Genomic DNA, 22,094 nt, shown 5'->3' on the forward strand with positions numbered 1-22,094 from the left:
TTTTGCTTTCTGCAGTCGCCATTCATTGTTTACATGCACACCTTTTGTTTCAATCTAACTGAATTCATTCCGATTGGTGTATCTGAATGTCGTGTTTACATGAACGCTAAACAAGTGATCGGTAGCATTGCTAAGAAAATTCCCGCTCCTCCGTGAGAGATACGAGACCGGTGCGTCTCACAGGTTTCGCTCATCGGTAAACACGCCACCGGCCTCGCGCCGTTCTCCCGCGGCCCTCAGTCTCATCCTGCTCGCCACAGTAAACATGACTCGTGTCGTTCTCCGACGGCCCTCACTCGTCCTGCTCGCCACAGTAAACATGACTCGTGTCGTTCTCCCACGGCCCTCACTCGTCCTGCTCGCCACAGTAAACATGACTCGTGTCGTTCTCCCGCGGCCCTCACTCGTCCTGCTCGCCGCAGTAAACATGACTCGTGTCGTTCTCCCGCGGCCCTCACTCGTCCTGCTCGCCGCAGTAAACATGACTCGTGTCGTTCTCCCACGGCCCTCACTCGTCCTGCTCGCCGCAGTAAACATGACTCGTGTCGTTCTCCCACGGCCCTCACTCGTCCTGCTCGCCCCAGTAAACATGACTCGTGTCGTCCTGCTCGCCGCAGTAAACATGACTCGCGCCGTTCTCCCACGGCCCTCAGTCTCGTCCTGCTCGCCACAGTAAACATGACTCGCGCCGTTCTCCCGCGTCCCTCACTCGTCCTGCTCGCCACAGTAAACATGACTCGTGTCGTTCTCCCGCGGCCCTCACTCGTCCTGCTCGCCGCAGTAAACATGACTCGTGTCGTTCTCTCGCGGCCCTCAATCGTCCTGCTCGCCACAGTAAACATGACTCGTGTCGTTCTCCCGCGGCCCTCACTCGTCCTGCTCGCCACAGTAAACATGACTCGTGTCGTTCTCCCGCGGCCCTCACTCGTCCTGCTCGCCACAGTAAACATGACTCGTGTCGTTCTCCCGCGGCCCTCACTCGTCCTGCTCGCCACAGTAAACATGACTCGTGTCGTTCTCCCGCGGCCCTCACTCGTCCTGCTCGCCGCAGTAAACATGACTCGTGTCGTTCTCCCGCGGCCCTCACTCGTCCTGCTCGCCACAGTAAACATGACTCGTGTCGTTCTCCCGCGGCCCTCACTCGTCCTGCTCGCCACAGTAAACATGACTCGTGCCGTTCTCCCGCGGCCCTCACTCGTCCTGCTCGCCACAGTAAACATGACTCGTGTCGTTCTCCCGCGGCCCTCACTCGTCCTGCTCGCCACAGTAAACATGACTCGTGTCGTTCTCTCGCGGCCCTCAATCGTCCTGCTCGCCACAGTAAACATGACTCGTGTCGTTCTCCCGCGGCCCTCACTCGTCCTGCTCGCCACAGTAAACATGACTCGTGTCGTTCTCCCGCGGCCCTCAATCGTCCTGCTCGCCACAGTAAACATGACTCCCGTCGTTCTCCCGCGTCCCTCACTCGTCCTGCTCGCCCCAGTAAACATGACTCGTGTCGTTCTCCCGCGGCCCTCACTCGTCCTGCTCGCCCCAGTAAACATGACTCGTGTCGTTCTCTCGCGGCCCTCACTCGTCCTGCTCGCCACAGTAAACATGACTCGTGTCGTTCTCCCGCGGCCCTCACTCGTCCTGCTCGCCACAGTAAACATGACTCGCGCCGTTCTCCCACGGCCCTCAGTCTCGTCCTGCTCGCCACAGTAAACATGACTCGCGCCGTTCTCCCGCGGCCCTCACTCGTCCTGCTCGCCACAGTAAACATGACTCGCGCCGTTCTCCCGCGGCCCTCACTCGTCCTGCTCGCCACAGTAAACATGACTCGCGCCGTTCTCCCACGGCCCTCAGTCTCGTCCTGCTCGCCACAGTAAACATGACTCGCGCCGTTCTCCCGCGGCCCTCACTCGTCCTGCTCGCCACAGTAAACATGACTCGCGCCGTTCTCCCGCGGCCCTCAATCGTCCTGCTCGCCACAGTAAACATGACTCGTGTCGTTCTCCCGCGGCCCTCACTCGTCCTGCTCGCCACAGTAAACATGACTCGTGTCGTTCTCCCGCGGCCCTCACTCGTCCTGCTCGCCGCAGTAAACATGACTCGTGTCGTTCTCCCGCGGCCCTCACTCGTCCTGCTCGCCACAGTAAACATGACTCGTGTCGTTCTCCCGCGGCCCTCAATCGTCCTGCTCGCCACAGTAAACATGACTCGTGTCGTTCTCCCGCGGCCCTCACTCGTCCTGCTCGCCACAGTAAACATGACTCGCGCCGTTCTCCCGCGGCCCTCACTCGTCCTGCTCGCCCCAGTAAACATGACTCGTGTTGTTCTCCCGCGGCCCTCACTCGTCCTGCTCGCCCCAGTAAACATGACTCGTGTCGTTCTCTCGCGGCCCTCAATCGTCCTGCTCGCCACAGTAAACATGACTCGTGTCGTTCTCCCGCGGCCCTCACTCGTCCTGCTCGCCCCAGTAAACATGACTCGTGTCGTTCTCTCGCGGCCCTCACTCGTCCTGCTCGCCACAGTAAACATGACTCGTGTCGTTCTCTCGCGGCCCTCAATCGTCCTGCTCGCCACAGTAAACATGACTCGTGTTGTTCTCCCGCGGCCCTCACTCGTCCTGCTCGCCACAGTAAACATGACTCGTGTCGTTCTCTCGCGGCCCTCAATCGTCCTGCTCGCCACAGTAAACATGACTCGTGTCGTTCTCCCGCGGCCCTCACTCGTCCTGCTCGCCCCAGTAAACATGACTCGTGTCGTCCTGCTCGCCACAGTAAACATGACTCGCGTCGTTCTCCCGCGGCCCTCACTCGTCCTGCTCGCCACAGTAAACATGACTCGCGTCGTTCTCCCGCGGCCCTCACTCGTCCTGCTCGCCACAGTAAACATGACTCGCGTCGTTCTCCCGCGGCCCTCACTCGTCCTGCTCGCCACAGTAAACATGACTCGTGTCGTTCTCCCGCGGCCCTCACTCGTCCTGCTCGCCACAGTAAACATGACTCGTGTCGTCCTGCTCGCCACAGTAAACATGACTCGCGTCGTTCTCCCGCGGCCCTCACTCGTCCTGCTCGCCACAGTAAACATGACTCGCGTCGTTCTCCCGCGGCCCTCACTCGTCCTGCTCGCCACAGTAAACATGACTCGCGTCGTTCTCCCGCGGCCCTCACTCGTCCTGCTCGCCACAGTAAACATGACTCGTGTCGTTCTCCCGCGGCCCTCACTCGTCCTGCTCGCCACAGTAAACATGACTCGCGTCGTTCTCCCGCGGCCCTCACTCGTCCTGCTCGCCACAGTAAACATGACTCGCGTCGTTCTCCCGCGGCCCTCACTCGTCCTGCTCGCCACAGTAAACATGACTCGCGTCGTTCTCCCGCGGCCCTCACTCGTCCTGCTCGCCACAGTAAACATGACTCGTGTCGTTCTCCCGCGGCCCTCACTCGTCCTGCTCGCCACAGTAAACATGACTCGTGTCGTTCTCCCGCGGCCCTCACTCGTCCTGCTCGCCACAGTAAACATGACTCGCGCCGTTCTCCCACGGCCCTCAGTCTCGTCCTGCTCGCCACAGTAAACATGACTCGCGCCGTTCTCCCGTGGCCCTCACTCGTCCTGCTCGCCACAGTAAACATGACTCGTGTCGTTCTCTCGCGGCCCTCACTCGTCCTGCTCGCCACAGTAAACATGACTCGTGTCGTTCTCCCGCGGCCCTCACTCGTCCTGCTCGCCACAGTAAACATGACTCGTGCCGTTCTCCCGCGGCCCTCACTCGTCCTGCTCGCCACAGTAAACATGACTCGCGTCGTTCTCCCGCGGCCCTCACTCGTCCTGCTCGCCACAGTAAACATGACTCGTGTCGTTCTCCCGCGGCCCTCACTCGTCCTGCTCGCCACAGTAAACATGACTCGCGTCGTTCTCCCGCGGCCCTCACTCGTCCTGCTCGCCACAGTAAACATGACTCGCGTCGTTCTCCCGTGGCCCTCACTCGTCCTGCTCGCCACAGTAAACATGATGAATGGCGACAGTAGAACGCAAAAGCCGAATCCCGGAAATTTTGGGCGATCTCGAAACACATTTTCGGGCAGACTCATCACGGAGACTCACTAGTAGCCTAGACTTGTTGTTTAACTACTACGCTCTGTTACCGGTAGGCGTGGCCTCCTAGGGCAGCGAAGCAAGTGCATTCTGGGAGTTGTTGTCTTTCATCCACATAAGCCAAAAATACATTTTCTGGCTTTTCTCAGTCTAGAAAGCTCCAAATTCAAAAATAATTTCACATTTCTTCTAGATAAATGACCCATTTTAAATACACATTCATCTTTCCAGAGGTGAAATATCCCTTTAATAAGCATGCATATGAGGTGGGGGGGATCTCTCACAGCTTCTGCAGGGGTTAAAACAAAAGCAAGACTAACAATACATTAAAAAGAGGTTTACTCATTCCCAATGTACTGTAGATAAGAGTTTGTGGGTTCATTTGGAGCTCAGCAGAGAAATGATTTCAAACCACCACAACAGTTTTCACATTCCCAGCGTTCTGGCTCCCTCCCTGTGAAACTCCTGACACAGCACTGTGAAAGAGCGCTTGAGATAAACATGCAGCGGGCTGGCACTGACCCGGACACCACTGGGCCATCACAAGACCTGTCTGATGCCTTCTGCTTAGGGGTGCACGATAGAACAGCCACCGTATCGGTATCGGCCGATATCTTGAAGCCGATAAATAACGCATTATTTCCTTCAGCTCAGACACTTCAGATGTGCACTGTTCAACAGGATGGTTTTGAGTTGCTTGAAATATGATTGAAATCACTTCAATAAAAGGCAAATAAAGCTCAGCGCATCATGTGCACCAATTTTTCATATACTGTAGGCTACATAAAATTAAAATAAGAATATTTTAAATTGTGCGTTTAGAATTTAATGTTTTTTTGTTTGTTTTTGTAATGAGGCTCTCAAAAATTATATAAAAATTTGGATTTAGATTCATCAGCCAATATATCGGTTATCGGCTTTCAAATATAAAGAATTATCGGTATCAGCCAAAATGTTCATATCGGTGCATCCCTACTTGAGCTGACAACTAAACTAAATGATTACATGCACTCATGGGTCAATGTTAATAATGTTACTCTTAACTATGTTGCACCAAAAACTGCTTTACTAAAAGGCTATTTCCTCTCTGACCGCTGGTATTAAACAGGCTGTCTGCTACTGTACCTTTAAGACTTCTGTATTCAAATGACCTCTGTTATGATTAGATTAAAATGTTTTTAAAAGATGTCTCTTCTGCTCAACAAGAGAGCATTTAATTGATCAGAAACACAGTAAAAACAGTAATATTGTGAATATCAATACAATTTAAAATTAGTGCTGTCACGATACTGGAATTTCAAATTTCGATACAATACCTTCAAAAATATTGATATTTGATATTTTCGATACCACGGGGAAAACAGTGTAAAATAACACTGGATATTCTTCAATGTAAAAATTAAATACAACTTTATGCTTACAATTAAATTTACAAAAGTTATTCAGTCAAGATCAGTGGGTAATATTCTCGATGTCGTTTGTTCTTTGATTAACATGACAGACGGCAGCAGGATTATTAGGCTGCTGTCACTTTAAGAGCTTATGCACGGATCCAATATACTGATACACTGAGTTTTCTTAACTATTTATGTTCCAAAACTGACTGTATTTACCGGAATACTTGCCAAGACAGACATTTGACATAGTTTTGTATGTATTTGACCATTTAGGAGCAATAAGCGATGAAAAAGAACTCAGTTTGGTTCTCGCAATCTGTTGGAGAGGCGACTTTATGACAGCAACACTTATATCAGTGTGTGGCTTTTGGTGTTTGCACGAAACCTGCAGGAAGGAGTACAATTTTGCACAATACAGCACCATTCAACCGGAGCAAATGAGACAATAGAGTGAGAAGAGGCGGGTGTGTGTCAATGCGCAGCTGCTATTACTGATACTAGCAATATCGATACTGCAGAAAAGGAGTATTGGAACCCTTTCAGATATTTCAGTATCGATACATTTCGAAATATCAATATTTTTGACAACACCATTTAAAAGAACCATTTTCAATGTGAATATATTGTAAAATGTAATTTATTCCTGTTATCTAAGCTGAATTTTCAGCATTATTACTCTTCAGAGTCACATGATCCTTGAACATTATTAATGTCTGTACTGTCACCTTTGATTCATTTAATGTGTCCTTGCTGAATAAAAGTATTACTTGCTTTTAAAAAAAAATCTTGCTGAGCCCAAACTTTTGAACAGTAGTATACGCATGTTGTAGGACTGGAAATAAAAGCTGCACTGGACGGTGCTCTGGTGCATGATGTGCGTGACACTGACCACAGGCCCCTGCGGCCCGGCGTCTCTGAAGCGATTGGTCTCTTTGTGAAAGCTGTAGTTGGCTCCTGAGGCTTTAGCCACTTTCTGCATGATGGCGTCAGGCTCCGCGTCCTCCTCCCCTCGTGCATTTATCGTCACGTGAGCTCCCTGCAGACACAGAGCCATCAGTTTAGTCCCACACACAAAACACGTTTTCAATACTCGATTAGAACATGCGTATGAAACCATCAGATGCAAGCGTCAAAATTCACAGTCTGGTTTCAAACGAAACATACCCACGTACACACTCTCGTCAGCTTATCAGCAACCTTTGGCTGTGTGTATGAAAATAAACACAGCTAGCTTAGATAGACTACATTTTCTATGTTCTAAATGCCTCCTATGTTGCATCTTATGTTGCATCTTAAAGGGACAATGTGTACTTTATGTATTTTATTATTTAAAATCAATATTTTTATTCATAAATATGTCCTCAATGGTGTACAAATACCTCTGCCAATTATCTGACTTATCCTAGTAAACGAAGAATTTATTATCTTTAAATTAATTACAGTCTTAATTACAAGCTTTTTTTCATTGTTTGGTTGTGTACTTTATTTTATAGTGTAAGACTGGAAAACTGGTTATAGGGAACGACCACTTCTTGAGAAGACAAAGAACCCACTGCATAGTAGCATTTGGGCTCACTCTTGTGAAGGCCCCATCGGAGACTAGAGGTCTCACCTCTGAATCATCCTAATCTACATTTCTTCCCCTCATCCCCCACTCCTTCCCCTTCATGCAGATCACCTGAAACTCATTTAAGAATATATGTATGGTTTGATGTGAATGATTTTCATTGAGTATTATGTTTGGTATCATTTGAAATGTCTCAAGAATGAGTGGTACAAATGTCTCATTCCCAAAGTATAAAACAAAAGGTAATAAGGTTTTTTAGAAGTTTAGAGAAACTGGCACACAAAGAAAGGTGGACAAATGGTCTCCACGCCCCCACCCAAGAGGTGTAACCTCTGAATGGAAATTACCATTGTAAGGAAGTTCTGGCTATTTAATGGAAGGCAGCAAGGGGTTCGGAGCTCTTTCTGTATCTCAGATAGCCCGTGGATGCTGAGTCGCCGAGACTCAGCATTCATGTATTTCATGTTGGGTAAAAGATTTTCCTCTTTGTTCTAGAACATTTGATGATTTGCATTGATTATCTATCAATTGATTATGGAATTGTTATAATACATTTACCTGACATAATAAATTGTTATATTTGATTATTCTAACAGACTTTGACTTTATTTTCATTGGAGTTAAAAGGAATAGTCAAACATTAACGTATACTTAATGATGCACATCATTGAAAAACACTTTCATTTTATGGAGTCAGATGAAACGAGTTAATACATAAGAAAAAATGTATTGTATTTAGTTAAAAATCTCCTTGCCATGGGAAAAGACGGAACACGCGTTGAGACCTTCACCGCTAATTTGAATGCCGCCATTGGATCAAATTAGACGGACTTACAATAGACAGATGAACATTTATAGTTAAAAGTTGATGATGATATCTAACAATGCACGTACTTCAGAAAATATAATGAATAAAGGCATAACTACTTATTACAATTCATGTTTTTCACAGTCAGTAATTCATACTGTAACATTCGTTTAATAATAATAATAATAATTCATTACATTTATTTAGCGCTTTTCTAGGCACTCAAAGCGCTTCACATGGAAGGGGGAATCTCCTCAACCACCACCAATGTGCAGCATCCACTTGGATGATGCGACGGCAGCCATATTGCGCCAGAACGCTCACCACACACCAGCTTACTGGTGGAGAGAGTGATGAAGCCAATCAGTGTATATATATATATATGGGGATTATTAGGAGGCCATGATGGACAGAGGCCACTGGGCAAATTTGGCCAGGATGCCGGGGTTACAGCCCTACTCTTTCGAAAGACATCCTGGGATTTTTAATGACCACAGAGAGTCGGGACCTCAGTTTAACGTCTCATCTGAAGGACGGTGCTCTTTGACAGTATAGTGTCCCCGTCACTATACTGGGGCGTTAGGACCCACACAGACCACAGGGTGAGCACCCCCTGCTGGCCTCACTAACACCTCTTCCAGCAGCAACCTTGTTTGTTTTTTCAGGAGGTCTCCCATCCAGGTACTGACCAGGCTCAGCCCTGCTTAGCTTCAGTGGGCAACCAGTCTTGGGCTACAGGGTGATATGGCTGTTTGTTCGTTGTGTCAAGTTGCTGTTTGTTTGAAATAACAAACCTGTTCACCGAAGCAACACTCAACGAAGTGCTATTAGAAGACATCCTGTCATAGCTTTTTGGTACATAATGGCTACTGTAGATGCAACGCGTATTTGAAAAAGCGAGGCGCTGGAGAGCACAATTCGTTTGAATGCAAAATACATTTTCATCGCTAGATGGGAGAAATTCCTACACAATGTCCCTTTAAATGCCTCCTATGTTGCATCTTATGTCGCATCTCATATTGCATCTTAAATGCCTTCTATGTTGCATCTTATGTCGCATCTTAAATGCCTCCTATGTTGCATCTTATGTCGCATCTCATATTGCATCTTAAATGCCTTCTATGTTGCATCTTATGTCGCATCTTAAATGCCTCCTATGTTGCATCTTATGTCGCATCTTAAATGCCTCCTATGTCGCATCTTATGTCGCATCTTAAATGCCTCCTATGTTGCATCTTATGTCGCATCTCATATTGCATCTTAAATGCCTTCTATGTTGCATCTTATGTCGCATCTTAAATGCCTCCTATGTCGCATCTTATGTCGCATCTTAAATGCCTCCTATGTTGCATCTTATGTCGCATCTTATGTCGCATCTTAAATGCCTCCTATGTTCCATCTTATGTCGCATCTTATGTCGCATCTTAAATGCCTCCTATGTTCCATCTTATGTTGCATTTTATGTTGCATTTTAAATGCATCTTATGTCGCATCTTATGTCGCAGTCGCATCTTATGTCGCATCTTATGTCGCATCTTATGTCGCATCTTATGTCGCATCTTATGTCGCATCTTAAATGCCTCCTATGTTCCATCTTATGTCGCATCTTATGTCGCATCTTAAATGCCTCCTATGTTCCATCTTATGTCGCATCTTATGTCGCATCTTAAATGCCTCCTATGTTCCATCTTATGTTGCATTTTATGTTGCATTTTAAATGCATCTTATGTCGCATCTTATGTCGCAGTCGCATCTTATGTCGCATCTTATGTCGCATCTTATGTCGCATCTTATGTCGCATCTTAAATGCCTCCTATGTTCCATCTTATGTCGCATCTTATGTCGCATCTTAAATGCCTCCTATGTTCCATCTTATGTCGCATCTTATGTCGCATCTTAAATGCCTCCTATGTTCCATCTTATGTTGCATTTTATGTTGCATTTTAAATGCATCTTATGTCGCATCTTATGTCGCAGTCGCATCTTATGTCGCATCTTATGTCGCATCTTATGTCGCATCTTATGTCGCATCTTATGTCGCATCTTAAATGCCTCCTATGTTGCTTCTTATGTTGCATCTTAAATGCCACTTATGCTGCATCATATATTTAATTTAAAATTTATTTTTTGACTTCGTAATTTTTTTCATTAAAATGTCATAGCTGGATATTCCATTCAAAACAACACTGGACAATACTCTCTGTTGACGCATGTCGGACTTCAATTATTTAGACCCGCTTAAAAGCATATTCCATCAATGAACAACCCCGGAGCTCACAGTAGGTCTGTCTCTACAGGTTCACAGTCCTCCTTTGAAAGTTATCATTAAAAACCAGTTCCCCCATGGAAAAAATAAATTGAGTTTTTACTTCCACAATGTGACTATTGCACTCTATTGACTGCAAGCTCACATTCAGATCTCCCTCCATCCAACCAACAGCTGATGGATAGAACCATGTCACTAAAACTGATACAAATGCCCTCAAAAGTCAAAATATGAAAAATGCCTGTTCTTGTTCCTGTTTTATATTTATAACATGATATAATTAAGCAATATCACACAAGCAAGAGTGACATTTTTCAGATATAAGCACAATTGCAAATGTGATGTTGATTTCTTACAGAAGTTCAGTAAACAAAGTTAACATTAAGTGACTTACATTTTAGACAAAATATTGTTCGTATTTTGCCAATTTAAAATAGATTCAAACAAATCACATTAGAACCGTTGCGCGTCTCTTAGCAGCAGACAGTGGTGTTTCATTACTGAATTAATCCATGTTGAGTGAATTATTCAATGACCTATTGTTAATACAATGACAATTCGAAGAATATGGGTGACCAAACAGATGATGAACCCCATTGACCTCCATAATATGGAGAAAAAAACAATACTATGGAAGTCAATGGGGTCCAACAACACTGTCTGGTTACCAACATTCTTCAAAATATCTTCTTTTGTGTTCAGCAGAAGAAAGAAATTTATACAGGTTTGGAACATTATGAGGGTGAGTAAATGATGACAGAATTTCATTTTTGGGTGAACAATACCTTAAAGACCTACAGGCAGTTTTAGTTTTACATTTTTAAAATATAATTAAATGTAATTTTTCTATTTAAAAATTAACACAAAAAATAAGCAAATGTAAATCAGAGTGTAATGCCTCTGAACTGTAAAGTAAAACTTGAAATAAGTGTGTAAATCCAATGCCACTTTAGATGTACGTAGCCTTCTGTACCACCTTTTGTTGATACTAATTTCATTTGGTAACAGCCCTATAGTGTATTATTACTCTAATTGAAATGATTAAATTTAAGAATTTGACATAAAGGATGATACATATTTAATAACGCAAAATAACGCAGGGGTCCTTATAATGGTAAAAATGACCCTAGAAACCAATTTAAGTGGGCAAAAAAACACCCCTTAAAGTGAATTTCTGCTGTAAATGTTGAACCAGCCATGAGACTTTCAGATAGTGAGAGCTTGTGGTCTGATGTTGTCAAGCTCTGAATAACTACTACCAGCTAAGCCAAATCAAATGTGTCACTCTAGATATAGCCCATGATGTCATATCCTGTAGTGAGCCTCTTACCTGCTCGTCACTGAAGTTCATGGATCATTAACTCAACCGCACTATTCACTAGGTGTGTAACGGTTCTGATAGCTCACGGTTCGGTTTGTATCACGGTTTTAGGGTCACAGTTTCAGTACGATTCTGTATGCGTTATAGGCTCAGGACTACTGTCAAATAAAAATAAAGCGCAAAGATACACATGAAATAAGTTTTTCATGTAGATCTAACAGTATTTTTCAGGTACAGAAATTGAATCAAATGTAAAATAACACTGCATAGTCTGTTTAACTAACATGTATTATTCCTTATTAAAGGCATAGTTCGCCCAAAAATTCCTCACCCTCATGCCGCTCAAAACCCGTAAAACTTTCATTCATTTTCAGGACACAAATTAAGATTTTTTGATGAAATCTGAGAGATTTCTGTCCCTCCATTGACGGCTACGCAACTACCACTTTGACGCTTAAAAAAGGTTCATAAAGACATTGTAAAACTAATCCATATGAATTTTTACCATTACACCAAAACTATTCACAATACCCTTCTTTTCAGTTGTGTTGGGTATTGTGAATAGTTTTGGTGTAACGGTGACCAATATAAATAACAAAATAGCCAAGTTACCTTAAGAAAGTTAGCCATGGAGCTCACATGGTTCGCACACTGGCCTTTTCTGGCGTCTTTAACGCCCTCACCGGTCTGAAAGAAGAAATGCACAAAAAGAAATGTCGTAAACATGCAAATTATGGGTGGCCGATGACCAAAATATTATGTAATTATACATCACGGTTATGGCATACATACCAATTTTATTTTATTTTTTTTGCAGGAAACTCAATGAAAAATAGTTTGTATAATCAAATAACCAAGTGGCAATGCCTATTTTAAAGCTGCAGTCCGGAACTTTTCCTCTTTGTCGCAATCTCTCTGTTCGAAATCTGTAACTGCAGTGATTCGCGGAATTATTATCTTTACGTGGGTTGTAAATCGGCATGAAACAGCGCGGATGAACACAGTGCTTTGAGGCGAGTGCTGCTGTCAGTCACCGCGCTGTGTGGATATAATGTCATACAGAATCACAGATTCACTTTTTGAAAGTTTGACCAACATAAGAATTTTCATAAGAAAATGTCTTCTGAACAAGTAAGTAAAATCCATTTTTGTTCTGACCAACTAAGGGGGAAAAAGCATTCGACATGATAAGCTTCGTTAGATTTAATCAACGCGATTTACAGCAACCGTGCAAATTATAGCCTACTTTGTTCTCAAATTGTTCATGTTAACAACATCAGCATTGCGTGACTAATGTTAAATTTAATGTGTTTTATGGTTACCTGTGTAGTTCAGATTCTCCATAATAGCAAAACGAGAAAGGCACAACAAAGGAAACTCCATAACTGTGTGAATTAAGAAAACGTACTGTTACACGATTGAACTATTGAAATGTCTTACTTGTTCAGCAGAAAAAAAGCCGTCTCTTCTTCCGTTTTGAACCCCTTCAAAACACGGAGTTCAAGCACTTTTCAAAAGCACCGCCGATGTTTAAATCCTTGTGTTCGCATGAGACGGTTTCTTTCTCTTTCTCTAGCCACCTTAAATCCGAAGTACGAAGTCTTTTGGGTTTTATAACTGCTGAATCTCCAGTTGACACTGATGATTGTTGTTTGGATCTTTCTGGATGCCATAAGTTTAATTATGTAAAGTGCTGCGAGAAAAGCCTATACATCTAAACATCTCGTCACGCGCAGTATAGCCGGCTAGCCGAAACTCCTTCTTTATGTGTACGGGTGTGACGTAATGACGCAAAGACATGCTCGAATTTCCCGCGGAAACCCACCAGTACCACTGGAATTAAAATAATTATTACAAGCTAACCGTTTTGAATCTAGCTATGGCAAGCAGATAGTTTTGACCACTGGCAGAATAAGTTTTTTTTTTAATATAATTATTTTGGATTATTTTTAACTTAAAAAAGTTACGGACTGGAGCTTTAAGATAATTCAGTGGATGGATCAAATATGCCATCAAACTGTCCAGTCCTGATGAATTTTTGTATTGGATTTGGTGAGTAGGAGATAAAACTGATTCATAAATACATTTGACAGAGGTGCTTTACTGCAGCAACTGGGTCAGATAATCCCAAGGGCATCTTTGCGGTTATACAGACCGGAAACCGTGTGAAGAGTTAGAGAGGGAAGGAAACTCACCCAGTTGATGAGGACGTATTTGGGAAGGCCAGAGTTGGGGTCTTGAACTCGGCAAAAAGCATACATCACCTTCCCACTGTTCAGCTCCTCGAACAACTCCTCCAAACCACCATCTGAAAATCACACACTTCTGCGGTCAAATCGTTTCAGTCATTCAATATAAATGATAAATATGAATCTGACTGGATGAGCCAGTTCCACCACCCTTTGCATTCATACAATACAATACAATACACATGATGTTATGCAGACTTTTGTAAAATAAACCTAGCCTATTTTCCACATCTCACACAAACTTTATGGAAAGAATTTGGTTGAATACCATGAATATGCCTATTGATGAACCATTGCAGCATGAAAAAATTATCTTTTTCATCTAAAAGTCAAAGTTTATCCAAGTAAAAGGATTATATTTTGTTTGAAAACATTCCAGATTAATATTAATGTTGTTTTCAAGGTGATCTGTTTCTAGACATTTCATAATAAATTTGGACTGTCACGAGTTGAAATAAAAGTGTTCTTATAAATTTCATATAATGACATTTCAACAAAATTTCTCATGAATATTGAAAGAAATATTTTTCTCTTGCATCAAAATGTTTATGTTATTAATGAAAAATCTCTCAATTATTTTGAATAAAAAGAGATTAACATGGTAATAACACTAACGTTCAAATATCAGACTAACGTCTGATACGCTGCAATATTATAAGCTTATAAACAGACTCTGGACTGCAAAAATCATATGCATATTTTGCATGCATTATAAGAGTAAAAATCAAATTAAAATAAAAACCAGCACCCTTTGACCAGGTCTTCCCAAACTGGGGTTCGAGACACTGCAGGGGGTTTTGAGTCGAAAACTTAATAATAAATGTAAAATTAAAGTAAATAATTTTACACAAAACAGATAAAAAATAAAGCACTTTCTAAAAATGCACTTTATATGTTCGTCTGCATGTCTATTCACTGACATTAGAGTGCCATGAACATGCAAATGTGTTGCTAAATTATTAAAATATTAACTGAAAATTCATATCAAACAGCTTGTAATATTATATTAGTACAAGTAGTGCATTACCTTGTAAGGAATATTTGTTCTCTTTTTATTGATTATTGGAGCCTTTTATCATTACGGTTTCAGTTGTTTTATAAACACAGTAAACCGATATTACCACATAACTCCCTTTTACCATAGTTAACATCGATGTTTATTCACAGGAGCTTCTCACATATCGAAAGAGCTTCTTGTAGGAAGACAGATGTTCAGATGAATCTTGGCCTGTCCTTGACAGTCTGTCAGTTCACTGCACCGTTCATGTGATTCATTCCCAGAACACACTGTACAGTGCAAAACAAGTCTGCGAGCTAGAGACGGACTTGAGCTGATACTGTGTGCTTGAAACACTGTTTTATATCCGACATAGCACATGATTCTAGTGTGAATAACCAACTCGTTGATCGTGTCTCCACACTATAACGGTAGTGTTATCGTGTAAACCCACCTCCTTTCTCCGCCAGCCGGATGTCATTTGTGTTTCCCTCATAGGTGAAGAGAGCCCTGCAGACACACAAGTGCACAGGCAATGCATTAAATAAAGACTAGGGGTGTAACGATACACGTATTCGTATTGAACCGTTCGGTACGAGGCTTTCGTTCGGTACGCATTACAAACCGAACCACCATTTTTCCTGCCGACCAAAAACAACCACAACGTCGCGCGACATCAAATGGCAAACATAATGAAAGCGGAACGAAACTCACTATTTTGTGCTTCACGGACCGTTTATCAGTCAAACGCATTTGAATTCGCCACTGAAGTAATAACATCGCTGCGAGATCTAGTGAGAAACATTCACATTTCTCCGTTATTAACGGATCAAACAGCGCTGACGTGGAAACCAGGAGAAACATTGTTCCATGAATGAACTAGTCATAGGCTTTAAGTTCACAGATCAGCAACATTCACCATGGATATACTGTAGTAACACTCACTGTAACCATGGGAGTTTGGCAGAAATAGTGAAATGCTTTCAATTATATCAAACATCTTTTCCCAGCACTTCAAAACTCAAATATTATATTATTTGCTCATCTTTCAAAGATTACCCCCATTTATAAAACTAAAAGTTTCAAGATGTAGGAACTCAAACTTATTTAAAAATATTTTTTCTTTTAATAAATAGGAAATTTCTCTGGCATTTCTTTCTTTTTGCTGTACCGAACCGTGACACCACTGTATCGTATCGAACCGAACCTTGAATTTTGTGAACCGTTACACCCCTAATAAAGAAGACCCAGACATATTTCAAGCAAATTCGAACAAAATAGGCCAAAACTAGTTTGTTTGGTGTCCGAAACAGCTTGCCTTTCTGGGAAAGTTCACTCTGGCTGATAAACACCTTTCTAATCGAAAGCGACACCGTCACGGTTCTTAGTACTGTAAAAGCTGCTTGATTTAAAGCCGTCTAGTGGATAGTGCAATAAATAAACGTTATGCGACTTAAATAACAAAATAAAGAAATTATAAACTCAAATCAAAATGACAAAACCACAATAAAATCACTTAAACTTTAAAATACAAAAAAATAAAATGAATTCAAAATATCCCAATGATATATCGGCCACCATATCGGTATCGGCCGATATATGATAATTAATAAAGAAAATGTGTCTGATATATTAAAACCGATGAATAATGGATTATTTCATTCAGCGGAGACACTTCAGATGGTTTTGAATTGCTTGAAATATGATTGAAATCACTTAAAAACAGGAAAATACAGTTCAGTGCAACAAGTGCAGCGCAAATCTGTCGTATCGGCTACATAAAATTATCATGAGAATGTTATAATTGTGTGTTTTGGACATGGCTTTTAATGGTGAGACTTTTGTTTTTGTAATCACTCAGGCTCTCAAAAATTATATAAAAATTTGGATTTAGATTTATCGGCCAATATATCGGTTATCGGCTTTCAAATATAAATAATTATCGGTATCGGCCGAATTTTTTTTATTAGTTACGAATTTTCTGCCAGTTATTTGCATCCCTATCTAAAATAAATAACATTTTGTTGACTACTGTTGGCTGAATGCAAAAGGAACTCCTCTCTGAAGTGTTTGTAATATGAGGAAGGTTTTGAGGTGGCACTTTATATGCGTGTGTGTGTGTGTGTGTGTGTGTGTAATCACTTTTGATTCTCTCTCTAAACAAAGACACTTGTATAGCAAAGGAAGCTGTATCAACTTCCTCTCTGAAACACTGAGCCAAGCCAACTCAACGCTCTCGACTGTCAGAAACAAGAAGTGGAGTAATGAGGAATAAGAAGTGCAGTAGTCTTATTTCTAGAAGGGCTCACAGGTCAGATCGTCCTGTGACATTCATGCTCTGTTGTGGTTTGATACGGAAACGAAAGTCGCGATTGTTACGACGCAGCTGCTTCTTTATTAGGCGATGTTGAGTTGCTGACTCAGGAAAACCGCTGGTTTTGTGACAATGTCTATCAAAAACACACTGAGCTCTGAAACAGCAAACACTGCAGCCCATTATAAACTCCTCCATTTCATATAGACCGTTAGATATAAACAACGAGGTTATTTAATAATCTGAAAATGCTACTACAGTATATTATCAGAATAACAGAGATTGTTGAAGATTTCTCATAACTTTTCTTTATTTTCTTAAAGCCTTGTTTATTTATGGGATTACATAGGATTTTAAAGTCTACATTTTGGACCCAACTGTAGATATATTAATACAATTTAGTGACAGAAAAAAATAGATTAAAAACATTTCTGTTTACTGGTCACGCACGAACAATATGATGTCAATAATCTCAAAATTGCCAAATATCAACCATTTATTTGCCCTGTTATATGTTTAATGGCGCAAAACACCATAAATCTGAAGTATACAACCATAACTACCATTCAGAATATGGGGTCAGGAAGATTTTTTAATGTTTTTGAAAGAAGTCTCTTCTGCTCACCAAGGCTGCATTTATTTGATTAAAAATACAGTAAAATCAGTAATATTGTGAAATATTATTACAATGTCAAATATCTGTTTTCTATGTGAATATATAGTAAAGTGTAATTTATTTCTGTGATCAAAGCTGAATTTTCAGCATCATTACTCCAGTCTTCAGTGTCACATGATCCTTCAGAAATCACTCTAATATGATGATTTGATGCTCATGAAACATTTCTGATTATTATCAATGTTGAAAACAGTTGTGCTGCTTCATTTTTTGTGTGTGTGTGGAAACAGTGTAACATTCTTTTTAGGTTTCTTATTTATTTGAAATAGTAAAGGCATTGTTACAATATTCTGTCAATAAAAGATCAAAATCTTACTGACCCAAAACTTTTGAATGCTATTGCACGTTATTTTTTCCCCATTTGCGAAACTCAAGTGTCTGTATTGGTGTAATTTCTCCCAAATGATGTCAGATCTCTGGGTAGGATGATGATGTGTAATTAATGTAGGTCGTTTATAATCACTCTTAATTTCTAAAGCGGTTTTGATCCAACTCGAGAGGAGAACTGATCTCGTCCTCAGTCTCACTTCTGTAAAATAAATGAAACTCAAATGCTTGAAGGCACAAAGCTACAGGACTTTGATCTGGCATAAACCTGTCAAACATTAATATTGTTTCCGTATGACGAGAAGATCCATATAGCAACTGTAGAAGGAAGTGTCTTACTGATCTCTATACAGTTGGCCTTGACACTTTTTGCATTGACATTCAACTGCTTCTGATGTGAATCTTGCATGTAAACCCGGGTCACAAATAGTGGGCAGGGATTACCCAACCCAGCATCCATATATGGACAAAGATTACAGGAAAATAAGGAGGTAGGAGTGTTTCAAGATAAGTGCACTTCTCCAAGCCCATGTTATCCAAAAAGTTGTGATGCTTCTGAACTGATCTCATATGAGCAAAGCAGGTCAAAGCACGTGCATCTAACATGAACTTTCCTTCATGTTTTTTTTTGGCCTAAAAGCAACAGTGAGAGGAAATCATTTCTGGATGATTCAGTGTGTGAATGCTTGATGGGTTCACAGGAATAAAGTGCAGTGATCTCAAGAACATCATGTTAATGATCCAAATGAGCAGTTACGATGATTTATGATGGTGATAAACACAAAAAAGGGCGTTTAAGAAGCCAAAGCAGACGCTAACAAGCTAAACATGAGGATGTCAGTGAGTGTAACGGAGACTCGACCGTTGAGTCGCTGCTACTCACCAGTTAGTCTCAGACTTCTCATCCACAACCTCGTTATAGGCCGCGGTAAGAGCCGGGCCGTTTTTGCTCAGGTTCACCGCCATGATGGGTCGATCTGTGGGGGTTTAACCGTCCGACTCCGGGGACAGGAGACTCAGTGAACTCCAGTAACGGTAGATGGGGATCTTTCTCTCGGTTCTCAGTAGACAGGAAGCTCGCAGAGCCACATCACGTACTAGCTCACTCCTCCCTGGAGAGACGTTAATTTACGAACCCTACTATGGTTAAGGCGGAGCTCATGAATATTCATGACGCAAAGTGAGGTTCGCCCAATAAGCGTTGCTGATTTGCTGCAGAGCTGACGCTGGAATGTGGGCGAACGTCTTCACTTTTGATCAATAAAATATCAAAATCTTACTGACCCCAAACGTTGATTTTTCCCTATTTGTGAAACTCAAGTGTCTGTATTACATTAGTGTAAATTTTCCCAAATTATGACAGTTCTCTGGGTAGGATTATGATGATGTCATTTATAATGACTGTTCATTTCTAAAGCGTTCATGGTCCAACTCGAGCAGCGAACTGATCTCGTACTCATTCTCACTTAAAATAAATAATACAAACCCTACTATTGTCATTGGTCAAGGCAGATCTCATGAATATTCATGACGCAAAGTGAGGTTCGCCCAATAAGCGTTGGTGATTTGCTGCAGAGCTGACGCTGGAATGTGGGCGAACGTCTGCTGGCGAATGATGACTCGCCTTAATATGAATATTAATTAGGAAATGCGACTTCTGAATGTTACCAGGCAACGTTAAAATTACACATTTGCTAAGCCTTTGTCATAGTAGAAGTTTTAAATGAAGAGACATGCGGCAACGACATCTGCCGGCCAGACATGAAAGTCGCACGTGGACACCTTTATTAATCCCCCTGTGGTGAAAATCAAGATTTTAATGTTGTTTACATCTATGTGGTGTTTTTTTGTATATTCTTTAAGACAAACCATGTGCAAATTCATAAGTCGACAGCATTGCTGAGTATTTTCTGCTTAAAACTGCAGTGAACCAAAGACAGTCTCAAAAACACGGATTGAAATCGCTGGTGTTTCTGACGTCACAAACTACCTTGTAACCAATCAGATCAACGTGTGATGTCAACCAGTGGATCTCTGAGCTGCTGTGAGTGGGCTCATTTGCATATTGAATTTCACGTTTAAATATGTCATTTTGGTGACCAAAGATGAGTTTTAAGGTATAAAATTATTGATACAGGGGGACTTTAAAGGAATAGTTCATCCAAAAAAAAAAAAAGATCCCATAATTGACTCACTCTCAAGCCATCCTAGGTGTTATTAAATCCTAATTATATTAAAAAAAATATCCTGGCTCTTCCAAGCTTTATAATGGGAGTGAATAGTAACTGAGATTTTGAAGCCCCAAAAAAGCGCATCCATCCATCATAACAATAATCCATACGACTCCAGCAGGAGTTAATAAAGGCCTTCTGAAGTGAAGCGGTGATTTTTTTTTGTAAGAAAAATATCCATATTTATAACTTTAAGAGTAAATGATGGGATTGTGGGTGAACTATTCCTTTAAGGTAATTTTTTTAAGGGAAAGTATAATGACAAAAATACCATATTGATACAAAACGTACACGTCTCAGAACAAGCTTCATTTTCTATTGTGTAAAATAATCAAATTTATTAATAGCAGTAAAAAAAGAAAAAAGGGTGAAATATATATGACCTGGACATGTTTTTGTGAGATTTACCCTCCTATACATTCTGTCAATGAACAGTGCAGTAATATCTGGTGTTCATACAATAAATCCAAGAGATACATTAAACAAAAGGAGCTTTATTCACTAAAGTTGACACCTTGGAGGTTAGTCTCAGCTGTACCGAGTCTGATTTCACGAGGAGAGAGCTGGTTAGATGACAGGGTTAAACAGTTAGCAAGGAGAGGTCATTATGGCTCTGTGTACGTGTGTGTATGTGATACACAAAGTAGTACAGTACCAATCCACAGTTAAAACACAAAGGAAACAGTACAGTACAGTTGCTTATACATTGATGGTTAAGGCTAAGGTTTTATTGAGGGTCTCGGGGGAAGGTGCGAGAATGGAAAAAGATCCCTGATATCTTGCAAATAGCTGCGGAAAAAGGTTGAAGCCTATCAGAGTGCAAAGCATGCTATACTGCCTTACTGTAGCACAATCTCAAAACTTCTGACTCCAGGACGACTGCATTGGAGATGAGGACAAATAAATAGCAAATAAATAAACAAACGTAACATTCTACAAGCGGATGCACAACCAGTGAGCCACGTTTAGTAGTGAAAAGTTGGCATAAAACCTTACATTCCATTCAATTTAAGAGAAAAGGAAAGGAAAACTCTGTCAAATTACGCAACCATCATGTTTCGTGTTCCACAAAAGGAGACGTTAAGCAGAATGTCCAAGCTGCTCATTTCCATACGATGAAAGCAAATGGTGACCAGACACGATTTTCAATAAATATTAGTTTGGAATAACATAATTTATGGCACTTTTTGAAAGTTTCATTGAATGGAAATGAATGGTGTTTTACAGAAGAGGGTTTGGGAAAACATGAGGGCGAGTAACTGACTGCAGAGCTCACATTTTATCCCTTTAAAAGCACATCCACAAGACACAAGTATCATTTCCCTTGGTGATAGTATACACATATGGTGCTAAATATAATCATGGCGATATTTAGCCCTCTTCAGGGAGTGTTGAGCCATGGGCTTGTGAAGAGCAGCACCAGAAAGTGATGGTGAGGAGATCTTCAGTTCACACTTTCTTTCCCAACAAGAGAGCGCGCGTTTGAGACGACGAGACTTCCCAATCCCAGTGCAGACGAGCGATTACATATTATCTTTCATTCTGCTCCGTGTAAACATCTTGATCATCCACCTCGAAATAGGCAGCCATGAGTTGATGAGCGTGTTTTTAGAAAACAAATTCTTTACAATAAAAGTACTTCAGTCCAGCACCTGTGCCGGTCGTACATCAAACGTACCATCTACTCTGTCACAAGTTAGTAATATTAGTGAGTACATGAACAAGAGTATCTAAAGATTGTTAAGGATTACACTCTTGTAGACGGATAAATGCTAAAAAGCCGGAAAATATTGCATTCATACGCTATGACGTGCCCTTTGCCTGCAAATTTGAAAGGGGCATAATTACATTTGGCAAAAATGGT

General features: G+C 41.7%; 1 protein-coding gene across 8 annotated transcripts in view; it reads right to left on the minus strand.

Moving 5' to 3' along the window:
* Window positions 1-19,119, minus strand: part of dbnlb (drebrin-like b) — a 43,847-nt gene extending 24,728 nt beyond the window's left edge. For 4 of the 8 annotated variants that reach the window (XM_056246906.1, XM_056246904.1, XM_056246907.1 and 1 more), the window contains exons 1-5: window positions 18,883-19,119; window positions 15,137-15,192; window positions 13,632-13,744; window positions 12,049-12,123; window positions 6,364-6,510 (exon numbers count right to left, since the gene is read on the minus strand). In XM_056246906.1, coding sequence (XP_056102881.1) covers window positions 6,364-6,510; window positions 12,049-12,123; window positions 13,632-13,744; window positions 15,137-15,192; window positions 18,883-18,965 — 474 coding nt within the window. In that variant the 5' untranslated portion in view covers window positions 18,966-19,119. The remainder of the gene's footprint in view (window positions 1-6,363; window positions 6,511-12,048; window positions 12,124-13,631; window positions 13,745-15,136; window positions 15,193-18,882) is intronic. The other 4 variants (XM_056246905.1, XM_056246910.1, XM_056246909.1 and 1 more) reach the window with 2 other exon arrangements.
* Window positions 19,120-22,094: the final 2,975 nt, after the last annotated feature.

The sequence above is a fragment of the Rhinichthys klamathensis genome, unplaced genomic scaffold, assembly GCF_029890125.1.
Source record: "Rhinichthys klamathensis goyatoka isolate OS25496 unplaced genomic scaffold, OSU_Roscu_1.1 h1tg000040l_1, whole genome shotgun sequence".
Lineage (NCBI taxonomy): Eukaryota > Metazoa > Chordata > Actinopteri > Cypriniformes > Leuciscidae > Rhinichthys > Rhinichthys klamathensis.